We start from the raw sequence: 22,487 nt of genomic DNA on the forward strand, positions 1-22,487 counted from the left end.
CATCACCAGTTCCCATGCTATTGTGGGAGGGGCTCTAATCCCTTACTCTATGGAACAAATCCAATACTTTCTAGAAGGGGGCGTGGCTAGAGTTTTCTGCCCAGTAACTAAAAACTCCCCGCACCCTCCAAACATTTTGGCACAAGCTGTGTGGCTGGACCAAGCTCCATGCTAACATCCACGCACCCAAACCTGAATGAGATCAGCTGTGCGGCTGGACCACACTCCATCCCACACTCGTCCCCCAATGTCCACTTTACCTTTTGTTTCAACATTGCCCCTTATTCCTTCTATGTAAGCTCTCATGGGCAGGGACCTCATTTCCTTGTGTATCTGTTTGCACTTGTTTGTCCTTACTTGGTATGTCATTCTGTGTATGTAATATACTGTAACTCTGTACCCTCACTGTACCGTGCTGCGGAATGTCGTCGCTTTACAAATAAACAATAATAACCAGCAAATTAAACATCCCCTGATGAAATCCGCAGAGTCGGAAGAAACGCGTAGGGATATCTGGCAGTGAACTTACGGTGACAGGGCAGCTCCCAGCACCAGCGTGAGGAGGCAAGGACTTGCCTGAAGATTCTTTTCCGGTTTCAAGTGTGAGAAGAAAGGCTAATGGCGGCCGCATGTGGAGATTGAATGCTCACAAACACAAAGGATTACTCCCTTGGAGACAGCAGCTGACAGCAACATCCATTTTGGAGCCAATTCTGACACTCACACACAAAGAAGAGACCGAGGAGTCCTCAGTTGGTGCATGGGCAGGTCCCATAACATGCTTTATTTTATCAGACAAATTGTAAGTGTGCATTTGTCTTGTCCATGAGATATTAAAAACTTTGTTTATCCGATTTTATACAAGGATCGGGCGCTTCTTTTCTCTTTTTCTCTAATAGGTACTGTGGGAGTTCGGTGAGCCCAAGAAGAAGCAGCCTGGAACTTTTGCAAATCAACTCATCATGGACACATGTGGACTTAAGTATTTTTAATATTCACTGCATTTATGGGCTCATATTCGTGTATTGGGAATTTTTTTTTTCATTGCTTATCTTATGAACCCATTTTTATATTTTTTGCATTTTTTAGTTAAGTCCCAGTGACACTCGGTGTCATTTCTACTCACAATCATTGGCAATATATCTTTTTTATTGCTTTTTTTCATTTGTTATTCTATTTTTATATGTTATGCACACTTTTTTTTTTGCTTTTATGTTTTTATTAAATAGTCATTTTTAGTTTTTCCTGCCAGAATACTTTTAGTTATTTTCACAATACTGTTTATTGGGCATATCTGCCTGGTGCAATTACTTGCCACATCTGTCAGGGCTGCAGCAATTTAGGTGTAGTGTGTGAAGGGCGCTGTCTATATTTTCTGTCAATATATATATATATATATATATATATATATATATATATATATATATATATATATATACTAAAATCTCAAGATACAGCGGAGTATTTTAAAGCATATCTTAGAATGGCAAAATCATCCAATATTGAATTTGACATTTTTTATTAAATCCTGCAAGTTTAAACCTTTGTAATTAATGTAATAGTTATAGTGCTGATACAGTGATCTATAAGGGAGGCAGTTTTGTCCCAAAACTTTGCATCTCCAAACTTTCTCATGTTTGAAGGAGACACCACATGTTCACCATAACAGATTCTGTTTATCATAAGATTATATGTTTCAAATCTTTATTAATGTAGAAATATGTTTTAATTAAAAAGCAATATAGTATATAAATCAATAGAGGAAAAGAGATTTTACACATCCTTGAAACAAGTGGGAGTTAATTCATTATTATTACACAAATAATAAAGCAAAGCCTTTCATGTTTTGTTGATAATTATATGGTAAGCAAGGTCAAATAGCCAAATTTCTTATAGAGATTAAAGGCTATAAGCATCTTAATATCATTCTTTATATTGCTGAATATCACTATAAAATTACATGGCTAAGTTCAGTATATTACAATATATTGCGATTACAGTATACGGTTAAGTGGATTTATAACTCCAGTCAAAAGCTGATGAAGGAATGAGCAACCCTGCAGGATGGCACGAATTCGTAAATATACTCAAGGTATTTTTAATCAATTTCACACAATTTGTTCTTGAGTTAGGTTTGACAATGTAGTCCTGCCAAGACTTGTGGTATGACATGCAGAAATTCCCCAAATTATCCTCTGACATCTTCTATGAAACCCTGGATGAATTTGTAATCACCAATGAATTCCCTACAGACAGGTGCATTCCTGTTTGCAAATTAATGGGTTATCTCTAAATCCTGATGTGGCTGGTGGTCTGGGAATCACTATATGTTTGTGTTAGAAAAGGTAGCATTAAAAGATGTCTTGGCAAGGCCTGAAGCTCTTGGGTTTATTTTCTCACCATTGTTTATTCCCTCTGATCTATTTTGGGGTATGAAGCAAGCATGTAGTCAGCCACCCATGTGGGAAGGTAAGACAGAGGAATGTAGAACATTTTGGCATACAAGCCAGCAGAGTAGCGTGTCTGGGGGTGCACTGCAGTCAGGGCATGCTCCATGCAGTCAGTGACAACTGTAAGTTTGGAACTGCCACGAGAAGCTATGACATCGATGAACTTGCAATCTGCACATAGAAAACACAATTATTCATTATAACAATTAGAGCATGGAACTTTTATCAGAGTGATACATAGGGACAAAATGGAAAACAACCAGAGGGTCTGTCACTGTAGGTCATCTCATTGTAGAGTGACAGAGGCAGAAGGACCTATGACCAACAAGGTCAATTAATTCCATGGCAATATGATGTAGCAAATTGGAGAAAAGAAGAGTAAGATTGTGGACAATAGATAACGTGGCCTATATACGACAGACCACTGAGTCTATCTTGCCCATTAAATAGTAGGAAAGAAAAACAGTAGATACCCGCTTCCAGCGCCTCCTTACCTTTATTACAGGCCATCCGGGCTCCCCGGCGGCGTCCCTCGCCACTGGTGGCTGCCCCCGCACATCCCGGTCGCGCACGTCACCCCTACGGGCGCGCGGACCCAGGCCGCCATTAGTTGGCGCCGGGCGTCAGACACCGCCCTCTCTGACGCGCACCTTGCGTGTCTCTGCCCCTGCCCCGTCAGCTCCGCTCCCAGATCCCTCTTCTCCACCTGACCCTTCCCCTGTCCGTCCCTCTGCTCCTCCCTTTGCTCAGACTACTCCCAAATCCTCCAGTACGTCTCTCCCACTCTCTGCCGCCTCTGACACGGCGCATGTACCTTGCACGCCCCTGCCCCATCAGCTATGCCTCCCAGGTCCTCTTTCCCTTTCTGTTTCTTCCCTTGTCCGTCCCTCCGCTCCTCCCCTTTCTCAGATCACTCCCAAAGCCTCTGGTAATTCTCTCCTATCTGGGTCTTACTCGGGCCGCTCCGCTATCCTTCCCCTCACTCTGATTGGTCCCAAACTCTCACACTCCGCTCTCCTATCAGGTCCTTCTTTGGGCCGCTCCTCTGTCACTCCCCTTCCCCTGATTGGTCCCAGCCCCCTATTTAGTTCCCCTTCACCATTTCCTCTTTGCTCTGCATAGCTTCTGTACCTTGGTGCTGTCTGCTGTTGCCTGGCCTCTCTTGTCTTACAGTGTCTGTTCCTGTCCTTGGAAATTCTGCTGACCTCCCTGGATTTGACCTTTTGCTTTGGACTCTACTACGCTGCTCTCTGGAACCCTTTGGACTTCGCTTTGGACATTCTATGCTGCAGATTTCTACAACCCCTGGACACGGCTCACAGACAATCGACTACGTTGCTCTCTCCATTCCACGACCCAGGCTTACGGACACTCAACTACGCTGCTCTCTCCAATCCACGACCATTGGCTTTCGAACTTTACCCTTTTTCGCCGAGCTGTCAAGTACGGTATCATTTCTATTTTTGTTTACCCGGACCATCTACGCTACTTCCACACTCCGGCCGTGCCCCTGTTTACTGTTAGGTGTGTGGTATTACTCCTTTCCACCTCAGTCCCGGGGTCTCGTCTGGCTTGTGGGCAGGCCGAGCGTTACATTATGCAGAGCCAAACAGACCCAGACCCCCCTGAGGTGGAAGATACCTTAACCACCATTTCCAAACACTTAAATTTTTTGGATAACCAAGTCTCTTCCCTTAACCAGCAAGTTAATACCCTCTCTCTTCAGATTCCCCAGGGCAATGTTCCCACTTCCTCTTCCATAGTATCCCGTGAAGGAACAGGGTCCTCGGAGTTGCGGATTCCTACGCCCAGTAAATACGCAGGGGATCCGCTTCCATGCTGCGGTTTCTTTAACCAGTGTGAGATTCAATACGAACTGTCACCTTCTCGATTCCCCACGGATCGTACTAAGGTAGCTTATGTGTATTCCCTTCTCACCGGGGATGCCCTGGCCTGGTCTTCACCAATCTGGGAGTTGAAACCTGGACTCACTTACAACTTTTCTAATTTCAAAAGAGAATTTCGTTTAGTCTTTGACACCCCAGGATGCAGTGATATGGCGGTGTCCTTCTTGTTCCATATTTCGCAGGGTCGGAGATCAGTGGCACGTTACGCTCTGGAGTTCCGGACTATCGCAGCAGAGACTGATTGGAACGATGGGGCTCTCTCTGCCGCCTTCTGGCAGGGGCTTTCGGAAACCTTAAAGCACGAGTTGGCGGCTCGTGAGAGGCCATCCTCACTAGAGGCCTTAATCGCTCTGTGTGTTCGGGTGGATCAAAGACTTCTGGAGAGGCGGGCGGAACGTCAACGTCCTCGTACTCCTATTCCTTTGATTTCTAATTCCAGATCTCCTCTCCCTCTACTGCCCGCATTGGAAGCTCCGGAACCCATGCAACTGGGTACTCATCACCTTTCTTTTATGGAGCGACTACGTCGGAAAAATGAGGGCCTGTGCTTCTATTGTGGTTCTCCTGGGCACATCCTGCCACGTTGTCCTTTGAGGCCGGGAAATGCCAACGCCCAGTGAGGTATGGGGGAATCTCACTGGGTACCATCTCTGCTTCCCCTTCTCCCTCACAGCGTCTTCCTAAACGTCTTCTATTATCGGTCCTCATAAAGCACGCCACATCCAGACCCCTGCTCAGTCCTTCCTTGATTCCGGTTCCAGAGGGAATTTTATAAATCAGGCGTTTGCTACCCTGCACAACATTCCACTCCGGGAGAAGACCTTTCCGGTTGGATTAGAGGCTATTGATGGTCGACCACTGCAGCCAGCTTTTATTACCTTGGAGACACTTCCCCTAGAACTTTCCATGAATGATGGACATTGTGAAATTATTTCCTTTGATGTCATACGTCATACACTCTTCTTCGGTTCACATCATCCTGGGTCTACCATGGCTGCAATTACACATTCCCATTATCAATTGGGCTGCTGAAGTTCCTGTTCTATGGAGATCCTCCCAAGTAGAAGTGTCTGCTCCGCCCGCTGCAGTACTGGCCGTCTTGGAGACCTCGTCCCCACAGGACGTCACCCTTCCGGACGTCTATTCGGAGTTCCTGGATGTCTTCAGTAAGGCCAAATCCGAGGAGCTTCCCCCTCATCGCCCTTTTGACTGCCCGATTGACTTAATTCCGGGTGCCCCATTTCCCAAAGCTAGGTCTTATCCGTTATCGTTACCTGAGACTGAGGCCATTTCCGAGTATATCTCTGAAAATCTTTTAAAGGGCTTCATTCGGAAATCTAGTTCTCCCGCTGGAGCAGGATTCTTTTTTGTAAAGAAAAAGGATGGGACGCTTCGCCCGTGCATCGATTTCCGTGGCCTAATCAAAATTACCATCAAAAATTGCTACCCTTTGCCTCTTATTCCAGAATTCTTCAATATGCTGCAAGGAGCGACCATTTTCTCCAAACTTGACCTACGAGGAGCATACAACCTGATTCGTATCCGCAGTGGAGACGAGTGGAAGACTGCGTTCAACACACGCAGTGGTCATTATGAGTACCTGGTGATGCCGTTCGAGTTGTGCAATGCCCCTGCAGTCTTCCAAGACTTTATGGATGAGGTTTTTCGTGACCTATTGAACTCTTGCGTAATTATCTACTTGGATGATATCCTTATTTTTTCAAAAACCCTCGAAGAACACATTCGTCATACCAAGATGGTGCTCTCTCGCCTACGGGCCAACAAGCTCTATGCCAAGATGGAGAAGTGTGTCTTTCACCAATCCTCCACTACCTTACTGGGGTACATTGTCACGGATCAAGGCTTCACCATGGATCCAGAGAAGCTCAATTCCATACTTGAATGGCCTCAACCTAACTCCTTAAAAGTGATCCAGCACTTCCTCGGCTTCGCAAACTATTACATGAAATTTATTGCTGGCTTTTCTACCTTGGTGGCACCCATTACAGCCCTTACCAAGAAAGGGGCCGATCTGTCCTCATGGCCCTTGGCGGCCACTTGGGCCTTTGAATCTCTTAAAAAAGCCTTTGTCTCGGCTCCTATTTTGCGACATCCCGTCCCCACCCTCCCCTTTACTTTGGAAGTTGACGCTTCCGACGTAGGAGCTGGCGCGGTTCTCTCTCAAAGGACCACCCCCGAAGACAAATTACACCCCTGTGGGTTTTTTTCTAAAACAAATTCTTCTGCAGAAAGAAATTACGAAGTGGGGAATAGGGAATTGTTAGCCATCAAGGTGGAGACATCTCCTGGAAGGAACAAAGGAACCCATTTCGATCCTGACAGACCACAAAAATCTTTCTTACATTGAAGGTGCTCGTCGCCTTGGCCCTCGTCAAGCTCGTTGGGTGCTATTCTTTTCAAGGTTTAACTTCACCATCTCTTATATTCCTGGGACAAAGAATATCAAGGCGAATGCATTGTCCCGCCAGTTTATCACTGAGGAAAAGTCGCAAGATATCCCGGAGAATATTCTTCCCCCCCAATTGTTTATCTCTGCCGCTTCCTTTGACATCTAAGATAAGATTCTGGAATCTCAAACACAGGTCCCTGAAGGGTTGGAAGTCCCAGATGGACGTTTTTACGCAGCTCCACGTTTTCTTCTCAAAATGTTGGAATGGGACCATTCCTCCAGATCTGCTGGCCATCCCGGGTTTAGGAAGACCAATGATTTGATTCATCGAACCTTCTGGTGGCCCAACATGTCAAAGGACATCAGAGCCTTCACCTCTTTGTGCCCAGTCTGTGCAGAAAATAAGTCTGTCCGTCAAAAACCTTCCGGTCTCCTACAACCTCTCCCGGTTCTGGACCGTCCTTGGAGTCACATTTCTATGGACTTCATTGTGGATCTTCCCCCGTCTAATGGTATGACTACCATTCTTGTAATTGTCGACAGATTCTCCAAGCAAGCTCATTTTTTCCCCCTCAAGGGTCTACCCAATTCCAGTACTTTGGCCAACATTTTTGTAAAGGAAATTTTCCGCATTCATGGTGTCCCGTGGTCTATTGTCTCAGATTGGGGTACTCAATTTGTTTCTAAATTCTGGCGTGCATTTTCCCAGAGGTTGGGCAATACCCTTCTTTTTTCCTCAGGCTACCACCCCCAAACGAATGGGCAGACTGAAGGTATGAACCAGTCCCTTGAACAGTATTTGCGTTGTTTTTCTTCAGACTCCCTGGATAATTGGGCCGAGTTACTTCCTTGGGCAGAATTCGCTATCAACTCTCTCAAAAACGAGTCTACTCAAGAATCACCGTTTTTTGTAAACTACGGATTTCACCCTACTCGTCTTCCCTTGCGTCCTTCCAGGTCCGGAGTTCCGGCAGCAGATGAGAGTGTATCTTCCTTACAGGAGTCATGGAAGAGGATTCAAGCAGTTCTTCAAAAATCCATGCTAAGGCAGAAAAACAAGCAGATAGGCTCCGTCAGGAGGGCCATAAGTTCATTCCTGGAGAGAAGGTCTGGCTTTCTTCAAAAAATATCAAATTGAAGGCCCCAACCCCTAAATTGTCTCCCAGGTTCCTGGGCCCTTTCTCTATACTGACCAGCGCCCAAAAAGAGTCCAAAGTCCCTAATAGAGTCCAAACAGATGGAAGGGAAGATAATCCAGATGCTCCAATCACTGTAAAATCTCCAATCCGGGGGTCCGTAACATAGGGACAGAAACAAAGAAAAATAATAGTGTAATACGTAATGTTAAAATGGGACAAACAACATGAAACACTTAACAGAAGACAAACATAAAACAATGAAGCTGAAAGAAAAATAACTATTTAATAAAAAAACAGAGCCTGTTGCAGCGGGTCATGAAAGGGTTAAAACCCAAAACCCTACTTACAGCAGGACTGGAATAACAAGCATGTGTAACCAAGTGGGGCAGACGCCTGCAGCAGTGGGGGTCCTCAGGGGCTCCCTGTATAGTATCTTTCCTTCTAGCTTCAAAGCACACTCCAAGATGGCTGCCGAGTAAGGGAACTCCACACTCCTGCTTGCCAGCACTGCAGCTTCAATGATGCTGCTTCCTGCTTCACTTGACTGACACTTCTCACAACCAGTGTAACTCCAAGGCACCGTGACCTTTGACCCTACGCGTTTCGTGACTGACGTCACTTCCTCGGGGGATGGTTCAGTGAAGGTGAAGTTCCCATTATATACACTTCACTTATCACTGATTGGATAGAAATATCTAATACCAATTAAGCTTAAAACTTCAGCTCTAGACAATACAACACTGACTAAGACTACCAAATACACACATACAGACCTACAAACATATTAAAAATGAAGATGAATTCACATCAAAGACTGCATAGATAGCAGTAACAAAATATTAATGCAATAATAAAAATAATCCTAATATAATAATCTATAAATAATAAAATAATTAATTATATTAAAATAACAAACTCATAGTTATAATCATTCCTACAATTAAACATAAAAATGATAATAACAATCATACAGAAAAAAGGAAACCAGGGGAATATAATGTGATTAAAAAGTCCAACACTATACACTATATTAAGAGACCCTATATTATTTGATAAGAAAGACCCCTAGATCAAAGTCTAGATTTAATCCATTTGGAGAGAGGGTTTTAAACTCATAAATCCAGAAAGCTTCACGTCTGCTAATCTGGTTGAGTTTATCACCCCCCCTCCAATTGGTAGCAGCAATTTCCATTGCTTGACAGCAAAGACCAGTCGGGTCCTTGTTGTGGCAACACCTTACTTTATCTAGTGATCTCTTGAGTCAGTTCAAGCAGGATATGTTGGCTCTTCTAAATAAAGGGCTCACCGAACTAGCCATTACTGCGGACGAATTTGACTTCTTGAGAATTGCTTTTCCACGCACTCCACTTTTTTATTTTATCCCTAAAATTCATAAGCACCTCACCCACCCACCGGGTAGACCAATTATTTCACACTATTATTTTTCTTTGTTTCTGTCCCTATGTTACGGACCCCCGGATTGGAGATTTTACAGTGATTGGAGCATTTGGATTATCTTCCCTTCCATCTGTTTGGACTCTATTAGGGACTTTGGACTCTTTTTGGGCGCTGGTCTGTATATGTTCTTTGTGTTCTCTCTGGTGTTGTTCTGCTAGTGTTCCTGGCTGCCCTGTACACATTGTGTTATTATTGTTAGTATTTTATTTTATTGCACGTAGCGCCTAAGCACTTTTCTTTGTGTTACCTTTCTCTATACTGAGACAAATTAATCCTGTGGCCTATCAACTTCGACTGCCTCCTTCTATGAAGATTTCACCCGTCTTCCATGTTTCTCTCTTGAAACCATTTATCCAAGACAAACGATTCGCTCATCCCTCTCTTTGGCCTCCTCCCCCCATTGTACCTGGACAACAGGAGTTTGAAATCCAGTCTATCATTGACTCTCGCATCTCCAGGGGCAAACTTCAATTTTTGGTCCACTGGAAGGGATACGGACCTCAGGATCGTTCTTGGGTTTCACATGCAGATGTTCATGCTCCATCGCTACTTAAACGTTTTCATCAAAAATTTCCCCTCAAACCTTGGTTGGTTCGTCCGGAGTCCGACCCTCGAGGGGGGGGGGGTACAGTAAGGATCCGCGCTGCGGGTATACCCACTTCCAGAGCCTCCTTACCTTTATTACAGGCCGTCCGGGCTCCCCGGCAACTGCCCCCTCACATCCATTAGTTGGCGCCGGACATCAGACTCCGCCCCCTCTGACGCGGCGCACGCAACTTGCGTGTCTCTGCCCCTGCCCCGTCAGCTCCTCCTCCCAGATCCATCTTCTCCACCTGACCCTTCCCCTGTCCATCCCTCTGCTCCTCCCTTTGCTCAGACTACTCCCAAATCCTCCGGTATGTCTCTCCCACTCTCCGCCTCCTCTGACGCGGCGCATGTACCTTGCACGCCCCTGCCCCATCAGCTACACCTCCCAGGTCCTCTTTCCCTTTCTGTTCCTTCCCTTGTCCGCCTCTCTGCTCCTCCCCTTGCTCAGACCACTCCCAAAGCCTCTGGTAATTCTCTCCTATCTGGGTCTTACTCGGGCCGCTCCGCTGTCCCTCCCCTCACTCTGATTGGTCCCAAACTCTCACTCTCTGCTCTCCTATCAGGTCCTTCTTCGGGCCGCTCCTCTGTCACTCCCCTTCCCCTGATTGGTCCCAGCCCCCTATTTAGTTCCCCTTCACCATTTCCTCTTTGCTCTGCATAGCTTCTGTACCTTGGTGCTGTCTGCTGTTGCCTGGCCTCTCTTGTCTTACAGTGTCTGTTCCTGTCCTTGGAAATTCTGCTGACCTCCCTGGATTTGACCTTTTGCTTTGGACTCTACTACGCTACTCTCTGGAACTCTTTGGACTTCGCTTTGGACTTTCTACGCTGCAGATTTCTACAACCCCTGGACACTGCTCACGGACAATCGACTACGCTGCTCTCTCCACTCCACGACCCAGGCTTACGGACACTCAACTACGCTGCTCTCTCCAATCCACGACCATTGGCTTTCGAACTTTACCCTTCTTCGCTGGAGCTGTCAAGTACGGTATCATTTCTATTTTTGTTTACCCGGACCATCTACGCTACTTCCACACTCCGGCCATGCCCCCTTTACTGCTAGGTGTGTGGTATTACTCCTTTCCACCTCAGTCCCGGGGTCTCGTCTGGCTTGTGGGCAGGCCGAGCGTTACAGTACTCCAGTTTTCCCAACACGGCAAAGTGACACTGTGACAAACACACAATAGACCTCAGGACCATTGAGCCTGTCTCTTCCGCCATATGGGAAATTAGTGATGCAGAGAATGATATGACCTATTTCTGTAAGGATCCAGGGCAGACTCTGTCGTCACCAACCTCCACTCGCCAGATTGTGGCTACAAGCAGGAGAGAACCTATAACCAATCAGGCATCTGATTCGCCGGCCCTCCTATTTAGGCTCGGCCCTTCTACCAGAAAGTTGGCTGAGTATCAACTTTGTGACGGTTGCTGGTCGCAAGCACCCTGCCTAGTCTCATCCTGCCTTGCCTTGTTTACAGTTTTTCTTGTTGCTGTCTGCTATCCTTGACCCTGGCTGCCTCTCGTCCATTCTACTCTCGCCTACCCACGACCCGGCCAGTGACCTCTACAATCCATACCTCTCCAACCCTCGACCTCGGCTTGTCTACTACGATCCTACATTCTCCTATCCTGACCCCGCTACCCTCTAGTACGAACTTGCACACCGGACGCGACCTCGCGTCTCCAGGTTGGTGTTTTCTAATCCCCACTTCGGCCCCGCGGTCCTGTCCGGTTTGTGGTAAGCATCAGTTACAGTATGCTCAGCCCCGGAAACAAGGATCCCACTGAGGTGGATCGAGTTCTGTTCCTACACGCCAGCTTATTTCAAAAACTGGAACTGTACCTGGACCAGAACGAAAAATGCATGGATAAGTTCCAGGCCTTTGAACAGTTTACACCGGCTCAGATACCACCCGCGTCAGCAGCCTTTGCCCCCTCCATTGCTTTAGCACCGGTACCAGTCACCGTGCACACTTAATCGGAACCAAGACTCCTTACGCATAATCACTATGGTTGGGATCCGCTCAGCTGTCTGGGTTTCCTCAACCAGTGCTCCATTCAATTCAAGTTATCATCCTCCCACTTCATATCTCAGGACTCCCATGTGGCATACATTTCTTTGGCTTGGGACTCACCTATCTGGGAGAACAAACCAGATCTTAGTAATGATTTGGCTTTATTCACACAGGAACTCCGGCGGGTATTCAACAACACCAGGGCTCAAAGTGTCCGCCCCTTTTCTCTTCTGCACATCTCACAGGGCTCTCGATCGGTGGTCCGCTATGCGATCGAGTTCCGGACACTCGCCGCCGAGACCGGGTGGAATAACGAGGCGCTCACTGCGTGGCAGGGCTTCTGCAAATGTCTTAAAAACAAACTGTCTGCGCTCGAACGGCCAGGCAAGTTGGAGGATCTCATCGCTCTTTTCATCCGCATGGATCAGTGTTTGAAGGAATGGAGACTTGAGAGCCCAAAGCTGAGGAGGTAGCCGTCCCTTTCCAACTTACTCAGTGGCTTCCATTCTAGAGGATTTTCCGGGACCTGAGGAACCGATGCAACTGGGAGGCAGTAAGCTTTCCTCCAGCGAGAAACTCTGCATGAGAACTACGGGACTCTGTGTCACGGTAGATCAGGCCAAATACACCTTTATATTTAAGGGATCAGTCACAAGGCAAAACAGGCAGTAAAATAAATTGTGGTTTATTTGGATAAGACCTTGGAAACACACAGAAATACAAAAAACAGGGAATATACACACTTACTGGGGTCTGGGGGGATGCGATCTACCCTTTCCTAGTTGCAAGACGCCTGCTTCCGTGAAGACGTACCTTGGTAGGACCCTGGTTATGGGCTCCTGTACCGAAATCCAGCCTGCTGGCTAGGCCTCCCCATGTTTCCCTGTGTGAATAGCTCTTTCACAGAAGTACCTTTGAGAGGCCTGCCAGCAGCTGCTTCTCTTACAATCTCCAACAGAAAAAAGAGAGAGAGAGAGCTGCTTTTTACTGCACGCTCTTATATAGGCTGGATTCCTATCTAAATCATTGAGGAGTCTAATAGCCAATTACAACAGAGATTAAAACTACGCATTCACTGATAGGAGGGATAAATTCAAAACTTGCCAATGGAAAACATGCTTCTGAGTTTTGACATACAGGGCCGTTTTTAACTAGTCCCAGACCCCCTGCTGTTAAGGCTCCAAAATGTCTGGAGGAAACAAAGGCAGATATCCTGTAAACCTCCCCTTGCCCATATGCACAAAGGGAATCCAATTACTTGGGCCTTTTGCTTTGAAATGCTAATTACCAGTGGCTGCCTTTTGTCCTGTATGCAGTCCCACTCATAGCACAAACACAAAATGCATGGTAGTTTTAAAACACAGAAAACCAACATTTAGACACAAGAACTGGCACTCCACCATTTGCACCTATAATGTGGGGGGTTCTAAAACTTTCTCTAAGACACCCGCTCTAATACCTTGCTGGCAGGCAATACAGGTTAAGCTATCCCCCCTTTTCCCTCATGTGCCAGAAGTCTCTGCCCTGCAGCTATTTCTCATAAGAGGCCACCCATACAAGGCAATCCACTTAGAAGCTTGCACAGGCAGCTGCCGGCCCATGAGGCAAAGGGAATACACAGAGAATGCATTAACTAGCCCACTGGGCTTACACAGTTAACCCCACATACACATTTCCTAGCTTATACCCCTATGGGGGCCAGTATAAATGGGGAACAAAATTACAGGTAACACAGAATATTAGACCCAAGAGCTGACAGTCTCAGCCCTTGCCATACGGTTTCAGGGGCAGACAGCCGGGCTCCACCTTTATTAATGAAGTCCAGCTAAGCCTACTGCCACACTCTGCATGTACTGTGGCCTTGCCGGACATCAGGCTCTCCGATGTCCCAACAAATCGGGAAATGCTATTTCCCAGTGAGATCCAGGAGAGTCACACTGGGAACTATTTGCCTTTCTCCTTTAGGCCTACCTACAAGGCTTCTTCTTTCTGTGGAGTTGACTGGTGGACTCCAGATCGGGCAGCAATTTCCTCAATCAGGCCTTTGCTGAGAAGCATAAAATCCCTCTTATTAAGAAACAGGTCCCCGCTAGCGTGGAAGCGATCAACAGTAGGCCATTACAGCCAGCGTTTAGGAGATGGTTTAGTTATGTTTGAGGATGGGCAAAGATCATACGTAGGAGATACGCTTGGACTTCATCCACTCGCCATCCATCGACGTCATCCTGGGCTTAACCTGGCTTCAACAGCATAACCCCCTGGTGGATTGGATGGCATTTCATCTTGCACGATGGAGCACCCTTTGTAAGAAGACCTGCTCGAAGGTGTCTCAGACTCTGTCCAGCATTGTTCTACCCCTCGCGGATACCCCAGCCGTCCTACCGAACGTCTACACCAATTATAAAGATGTCTTTGACAAGGCCCAGTCTGAGGAGCTGCCGCCACATGGTCCCTTCGATTGCCCTATCTAGTTGCTGCCCGGGGCAGTACCTCCCAGAGGTTACTCCTACCCATTATCCTTTCCAGGAACTCATGCCATGACGGCGTATATCCAGGAGAATCTGCAGAGAGGTTTCATAAGGAAGTCATCCTACCCTGTTGGGGCTGGGACGTTCTTCATAAAGAAAAAGGATGGGTTACTGTGCCCGTGCATCACTATCGTGGATTGAATAAAATTACAATCAATAATCACTATCCGCTGCCACTCAACTCCGAGCTCTTTGACCGCTTACAGGGAGCCTGCATCTTCACGAAACTCGACTTACGAGCAGCGTATAACCTAGTACGAATTCGTCAGGGCGACGAGTGGAAGACGGCATTTAACACTCGAGATGGACATTATGAGTATTTGGTCATGCAATTCGGGCTGTGTAATGCTCCAGCTGTCTTTCAGAGCTTTGTCAATGAAATATTTCATGACCTGTTGGACAAATTTGTCATTATCTACCTGGATGATATTCTAATTTTCTCAAAGTCAGCGTACGAACACATCGATCATGTAAAACAGGTCCTGCAACATTTGAATGAGAGTCGTTGTACGTGAAGCTGGAGAAATACCAATTTCACCAGGCTAGTACCTCCTTCCTGGGGTACATAATCTCTGCTATGGGTTTGGCTATGGATCCGACAAAGCTAAAGGCAGTTCTGAAATGGCCACGTGCCATCGGCCTGAAGGCTATCCAGCGATTCTTGGGATTTGCCTACTATTATCGGTGCTTCATCCAGAACTTTTCCTTGGTCCTGGTTCCCATCACTGCTCTGACCAGCAAGGGGGTGGATCCATCGCAATAGCCTGCTGAGGCCATAAAGGCCTTTGACACATTAAAGAAAGCATTCGCATCGGTTCTGATCCTGGTACACCCAAATCCTGCTCTACCCTTCACCCTGGAAGTAGATGTGTCTGTAGTCGGGGCAAGGGCAGCACTGTCCCATCGCAGGGATGAAAAGGTGAAGTTACATCTTTGTTTTTTTTTTCTCTAAGAAGTTCTCACCGGCAGAACATAATTATGACGTGGGCAATAGAGAGTTTTTGGCTATAAATATGGCACTGCAAGAATGGAGGCATCTATTGGAAGGTATGGAGAATCCCATCACGATTCTGACTGACCACAAGAATTTGATGTACATTGAGGGCATTCGGCACCTGGGGTCATGACAAGCCAGATGGGCAATCTTCTTCTCATCATATCTTACATTTCCAGCTCCAAGAATATAAAAGCTGACGCCAGTTCCAGACATACGATATAGCGGAGGATCTCACTGAACCGATCCTTCTGTCTTTCTGGATTATTGCTGCAACCACCTTCGACACCTTAGCGGACACCATTGAGCAGTCTCGGATCCCAGGGGATGTCAACGTTCTTGTTGGCCGGCCTACGTATCTCCGCACTTCTGTCGTGGAGTTCTGGAATGGGGTCACACCTCCAAGAGTGCTGGTCACCCAGGAGTAAGGAGGACTACCAAACTCTTGGGAGCGGATGTTCTGGTGGCCTGAGATCCACGAGGATGTGAGGACCTTCATGGTGGCATGTCCTGTATGCACCTGGACAAAGTCTCCTTGGAGTCGGCCAGCGGGCCTTCTTCACCACTTCCTATTTCGGATCGTCCATGGACACATACTTCAATGGACTTCATCATGGAGCTACCCCCATCCAGTAGCATGGCCACAATACTAGTGGTGGTGGATCGCTTCATGAAACAGTCATTTCGTTCCGCTGAAGGCTCTTCCCAACGCTTCCACCTTATCAGAGGTCTTCATTCGAGAAATCTTCCGTCTTCACAGGACACCAAGTCATCGTGTCTGACAGGGGGTCGCAGTTTGTCTCCAAATTCTGGCGGGCCTTTTGTCTCTGACTCGGCATAAAGCTACATTTCTCCTCAGCATATCATTCTCAGTCCAACGGCCAGATGGAGTGGACGAATCGGGCTCTGGAGCAGTTTATTCGATGCTACGTTTCCGACAATCGGGATGACTGTGCAGATTTGCTGCCTTGGGCAGAGTTTGCCCACAGCTCCCTGCAGAACGAGTCTTCCCAGGAGTCTCCCTTTTCTCCAGGACTCCATCCTTTGACTCTTCCTTCCTCAACGGCCACGTTGCAGTTCCTACTGTCGATGAGAGGAGAGAACACTTCCCGTATCTTTGGGGTAAGATCCGGGACTGTCTCGTGAAAAACACCTCCCTTAAGAAGGACCAAGTGGACCGGCATCATTGTGTCGCCCCAGATAGCAACCTTGGGGACTTGGTATGGCTTTCGGCAAGGAACATACGATTGAAAGCACCTTCCACTGTCACCAAGGTTTATCTGTCCTTTCCCGATTGTTGAGAGGATCAACCCGGCCGCTTACCGGCTGTGTCTGCCACTCACCATCAAAATCCCTTCAGTGTTCCACGTATCTCTGCTTAAATCCTTCATACAGGATCCATCTGGTTCCACCCCCACGGTCCCACCTCAGCCTCTCATTGATTCATATGATTCAATATACAAGGGTAATGGGTGCTCCAACTATCCTGGAATATAATCTTCTATTCATGAATGATAAACGAAGATGTGGCTCAACTATGGAGTGGGTATACTACTAGGTGAATGAACCAATTCAATAGGACATAAACCTCCTGAAGGCAATAGAAAAAAATTATGTTGTACTCACTTCGCTGCACCTCATTGGAGATAGCTGTGTAATAAAGTCCACAACTCCCCAAATTATGTAGTAATGATGATGATCCATAAGATGAAATAAATCTTTCAAGAGTCTTACCCACTCCTAGAGCCCACAGGATTCTTGTGGGCGTGTCCAGCCGCTGATTCAATTCCAAACGAGAGCAAAAAATATGCAAATAAATGCACAAAGCAGCGCACTGCCCAGGGAAACAGGTGTATAAAAATAGAAAAATATTTATTGTCCATCACACATGACAAACAAGGAGATGTGGACCCTCCTACGTGTTTCACACAACACGGTGCTTTATCAAGGAGATGATGTTTCCCTTGGCAGTGCACTGCTTTGTGCATTTATTTGCATATTTTTTGCTCTCCTAGTGGATGGTCAGGAAGAATTCGAAGTACAGTCCATCATTGATTTCAGAAGGTCCAGGAGAGGTCTGCAGTACCTTGTGCACTGGAAGGGTTTTGGCCCTGAGGAGCGCTCCTGGATTCCTTGGAGTTAACTCCATGCTCTTCGCCTCATCCAGGCATTTCACTGAAAAGTCCAGGTGAAACCTTCCTTCGAGCGCCCTGAGGTCGCTCCTTAGGGGGGAGGGGGGGGTTACTGTAAGGATCCAGTGCAAGCTCCGCCATCACCAACCTCCACTCACCTGGTTGGTGTTCCAGGTTCTCTCCGACCTGCAGCAGCAATCAGGCATCTGATTCGCCAGCCCTCCTATTTAAACTCAGCCCTTCCACCAGGAAGTCTCATCCTGCCTTGCCTTACAGTGTTTCTTGTTGCTGTCTGCTACCATAGCCCTGGCAGCCTCTCAACCATTCTACTCTCGCCTACCCACAACCCGGCTAGTGACCCCTGCGATCCGTACCTCTCCGACCCTTTACCTCGGCTTGTCCACTGCGATCCTACATTCTCCTATCTTGACCCGGCTATCCTCTAGTACGAACCTGCACATCGGACGTGACCTCCCATCTCCAGGTCGGTGTTTTCTAATCCCCACCTGGGCCCCGCGGTCCTGTCCGTTTTGTAGTGAGCATCCGTTACAATTTCACATTGATTCAGTCCCCTCATACATGTCGCAAGAGACAGAAAACAAGATTCTATCTAATGCAGAGTCCATTACTCAATGTGACAAACCCCCTCCAGTGCTTGTAAAGACTGTTAATACTCACTGTATTCAAAATACCGCACTCCATAGCATTGTCGAATTTCTTGAGGCAAATTGCTCCATATTCTCTGGATGTTTTCTTGAAGGCGCCCTGAATCCAGAATTAATGTCTTAAAGAAATCTGGAGCGATGATGGAGACTTTCACTCCAAAAGGTTTGAGCTCTTTTCTGCAAAAAGAATCATGGCCATAAGATGAGGTTATATTTCATCCCTCCCATGATGACTAGAAACTAAATGTAAATAAGGTAAGAATAGATTAACCATAGATGCAGCAAGTACACAGGCATGAGACGTAGGGATTATGACAACAAATGCTTTGGATGCGATATCTCACAAAAACATTAACCGATTTACAATAGAAAAAAAGGGTCTGTGTGGCGAGCACACGCATTTTAAGTGAAACTTCTTTCTGTTGTCACTGAAATTGTAATTATACTCTCAAAAGTCATTAATTCAATCAAAAACATCAAAATCAAAATACAATTTCAATAACAAAACACAAAAAAGTTTGATTTAGAACACACATGCTTGCCACACACACCCTGTTTTTGTTTTTTTGATAGGTCGGCAATAGGTTAATAGGCCTGTTGCTGGGTACATGCAACTACACACACGGGTTTCTTGACAAGGCTTATTTATTTAGCCTTAAAAGATATACAGCACACAAAACAAAAATAGCTTTTCATCAGCAAACAAAAGAAAAATGGCTTTTTCTTCAGCAGACCAAACAAAACAGTTCCTCTTTAGCAGACAGTGTAAAAATAAGGCAGCTACCCTTTTCTATGCAGGAGACAGACAGTTCATAATTAATCTACTTTGCTAACAGACCTTGTATCAGTAATCTCTTCAGTAGCTTACTCCTCTCTCCTCAACAGCCAGCCTCACGTGTCTATAGCCTGGGGTTTTAACACACCTTGATTAGGCAGCTCGGATCCAACTAATTGTCCTGAGGTTCCCAGCTGAAGTTAACCTAGTCACTGCTGCACTGCAGACTAGACATAGGTCTGCCAGGCATATAGCTGGTGGATTTTATTTACACTGCCACATGCCTCCCCTGTTAGTGTGTGGCTGGGGCTACGCACGGCTGAAGCCCGACCATCCACCCCTTCTCTAGAAAAGAAGTCAGCATTTGCGTTCTCTTTTCCCGGCCTGTGCTGAATCTCAAATGAGAAGGGTTGGAGGGCCATATACCACCTAGTCAATCTAGCATTGGAATCCTTCATACTATTTAACCACTTCAGTGGAGCATGGTCCGTCACCAAAGTAAAATGGACTCCTGCCAGGTAATGCTTCAAAGCCTCGATTGCCCACTTTACTGCGAGGCACTCCTTCTCAATCACTGAGTAGTTTTTTTCCCTCTGGAACAATTTCCTACTCAGGAAAGGGATAGGGTGTTCAACTCCCTCAAACTGTTGTGACAACACTGCCCCTAGCCCTATCTCTGATGCATCTGTTTGCACTATAAAAGGGCTATTGAAGTCCGGGCTTCTAAGGATGGGACCCTCTGATAAAAAGGTGTCTATGTCCTCAAATGCTCTCTGACAATCCCTTGACCATACCACTTGTGTAGGGGCACACTTTTTTGTGAGGTCCGTTAAAGGGGCTGCCACTTCCGAATAGTTGGGGATGAACCACCGGTAGTACCCTGCTAAACCCAGCAGAGAGCGTACCTGGGTGAAACACTCGTATGCGAGCATTCTGATTGTAATGTCTGTAATGTAGTGACTGTCCTGGGCTGATCTAAGATTCTCCCTGGCAAAATGGCCGACCACATCTAGGCGCTTCCTAAGGTCTAGTACATATTGCAGGGTATTTTTAGAAGGGGACCGCTGTTCCTCCCAGGACTCCTTTAGGAGGTCTAGGATACCCCGGGGTTGGCGGCCATAGAGCAATTCAAATGGAGAGAATCCCGTGGAGGCCTGGGGAACTTCCCGCACTGCAAACAGCAGAAAAGGGAAAAGTTCATCCCAGGCTCTCTTCTCTGAATCTACAAATTTCCTCAGCATCCCTTTTAGAGTTCGGTTAAATCTTTCCACCAATCCGTCAGTCTGTGGATGGTAGACCGATGTCCGAACATACTTGACCTCTAGTAACTTTAAGACATCCTGCATCAGTTTAGCCATGACATTTGTACCTTGGTCTGTCAACAAACCTGAGGAAATCCAACCCGTGAGAACAGTTCCAACAACTTGTTGGCTACTTGCTTCGCCGTTGCTGTTCTCAGGGGGAACGCCTCAGGATATCTTGTTGCATAATCAACTATTACAAGGATAAACCTGTGTCCTTTCGCAGAAGGTTCTAGAGGTCCTACCAAGTCTACCCCAATCCTCTCAAAGGGAACTGACACCAAGGGTAGAGGAACCAAAGGGGCTGGTTTTTGTCCTTTTGGACTATTTAGCTGGCACTCTGGACATGCCGCACATAGCTTAGCAATATCACTATGCATCCCTGGCCAATAGAATCGGGATGAAATACGGTCCAATGTTTTATCCCTGCCCAGGTGACCACCCCAAGGGACAGTATGGGCTAGAGTGAACACAGATTTAACAAATGCCTTGGGAACCAATATCTGTCTGGTGACCTCCCCTGTTTGTGTCTGCCTATTCACCCTATATAGAATATCATTTGATAGCTCAAAATGGGGGAATACTATCACCCCATGTGCATTTAAAATCTGCTCATCAATTTTCACCACCTTGTCATACTGTCTAGCAAGGACTGGGTCTTCCCTTTGCTTCTGGCGAAAGTCAGGGAGGTACAGGTCTGGTAAATCGCCAGGGCCCATATCCCCCTCCCTCTGGCCATCCCCAAGCCATCACTTGTGACCTCTGACTACTAGAATGGTCACCTAGAGACCCAGATTTCTGCAACCAGTCCTGTTTATCAGAGCGTCTTTGCTTCCGAATCTTTTGAACCCGGTGTCTACTGGGAAAAAGGTCTGCCGAGAAGGGGAACAGTTTGCCAGGGTTCTCCTGAGCCCTAGAATGAGGCTCCTCGTGACAGACTGGGGCCATTAGGTCTGAAAAGAAAGGCCAGTTCCGACAGAGCACAACGGGGGCAGGGAGCCAAGGAGCGACTCCTACTTCGAGGTAAGCCTCCTGACCTTTTACTGCTGCGGCCAAGTTTATTCGAGCATTTGCCCGTTCTTGGCCGCAGCAGTAGCCTGGCGCGCGCCCGAGAGTGACGGGCGCGCTCCGAAGCAGCGGAAGAGCGCCCTCCGATCGGGGCGCTCTCCCTACCGCTGCCGGGTCCGCCGGGTCCCCCGGAACCCCCTGCCGCTGTCCCGCGATCGCGGGACACCAGGGCTCCCTCGGGGAGCCCCTGGACGTGCGTGCAGGGGGCGCACGCTCCCGAAGACGCGTGACCGCGCGTCTATGACGCGCGGCACGCCGAGGGGCGGCCACTAGCAAGCCGGGAAATCTCCCGGCTTGCGGTACCGGCCACACTTTAATAAAGTGTGTCGGTAGTGTACCTGTAGCCGGATTTTGGCCGTCGGATAGTGTTAGGACCAATATGTTAGGCCCAGAATGTGCACTCATGTTAAGCTTCCATTTTGTATGTTCATAACTAGTTAAGATTCTGTAGTCAGCCTTTTGCTGAAATATAATTCATAAATGCACTCAGTTTCTCTGCTAAATTGCATTTCCTTTCTTCCTGGTCAGGATATTACTAGATACTTTTGTGATGTCAATTTCCTGGTGTTTTAGTAGAATATAATAGAATGGCTCTCTGCAAGAAGCAAGATAATGTAATAAAGTTGCTAAGACTCAAGGTCTCTTTTGATAACAGACAATGAATAAGCTATGTATTCAGAACATTGCTTGTATTGAAAAGGACACGTCTCAAAAGTCATGCCACTAATATGTCCTGCCCCTAAATCACGCCTCTAATCAAAGCTACGCCCAAGACACACCTAGTATACGCCTATGTCACGCCTATGATACGCCTATGTTACGCCTCTAACCAATTTTTTTTTTCTGTATAAAAATCATTACCCTATGAGTAATAAATTGAGACAAAGGATTTGAAACCTGGCGTGCGTTACGTTTCATTTCGTTCATCTTCCAGGCCTGATAAGGTTCATCAAAGATCGAAGATAACAGTTGCAGGGCGTGAAAGCTTCCTGGGAAGTCTGCTGCAAAACGGGTGCAGATGGTGTAGTATCCAGTCACAAGGCTTCAGTGTACCTGG

At 46.9% G+C, this 22,487-nt stretch overlaps 1 protein-coding gene across 2 annotated transcripts in view; it reads right to left on the reverse strand.

The window, feature by feature from the left end:
- Nucleotides 1–752: 752 nt before the first annotated feature.
- LOC142489884 (retinol dehydrogenase 16-like) overlaps nucleotides 753–22,487 on the reverse strand; it is a 57,958-nt gene continuing 36,223 nt past the window's right edge. For both annotated transcript variants that reach the window (XM_075591439.1, XM_075591440.1), the window contains 2 exons: nucleotides 18,300–18,463; nucleotides 753–2,621 (listed from right to left, as the gene is read on the reverse strand). In XM_075591439.1, coding sequence (XP_075447554.1) covers nucleotides 2,407–2,621; nucleotides 18,300–18,463 — 379 coding nt within the window. In that variant the 3' untranslated portion in view covers nucleotides 753–2,406. The remainder of the gene's footprint in view (nucleotides 2,622–18,299; nucleotides 18,464–22,487) is intronic.

The sequence above is a fragment of the Ascaphus truei genome, chromosome 3 (assembly GCF_040206685.1).
Source record: "Ascaphus truei isolate aAscTru1 chromosome 3, aAscTru1.hap1, whole genome shotgun sequence".
In the NCBI taxonomy this organism is placed as follows: domain Eukaryota; kingdom Metazoa; phylum Chordata; class Amphibia; order Anura; family Ascaphidae; genus Ascaphus; species Ascaphus truei.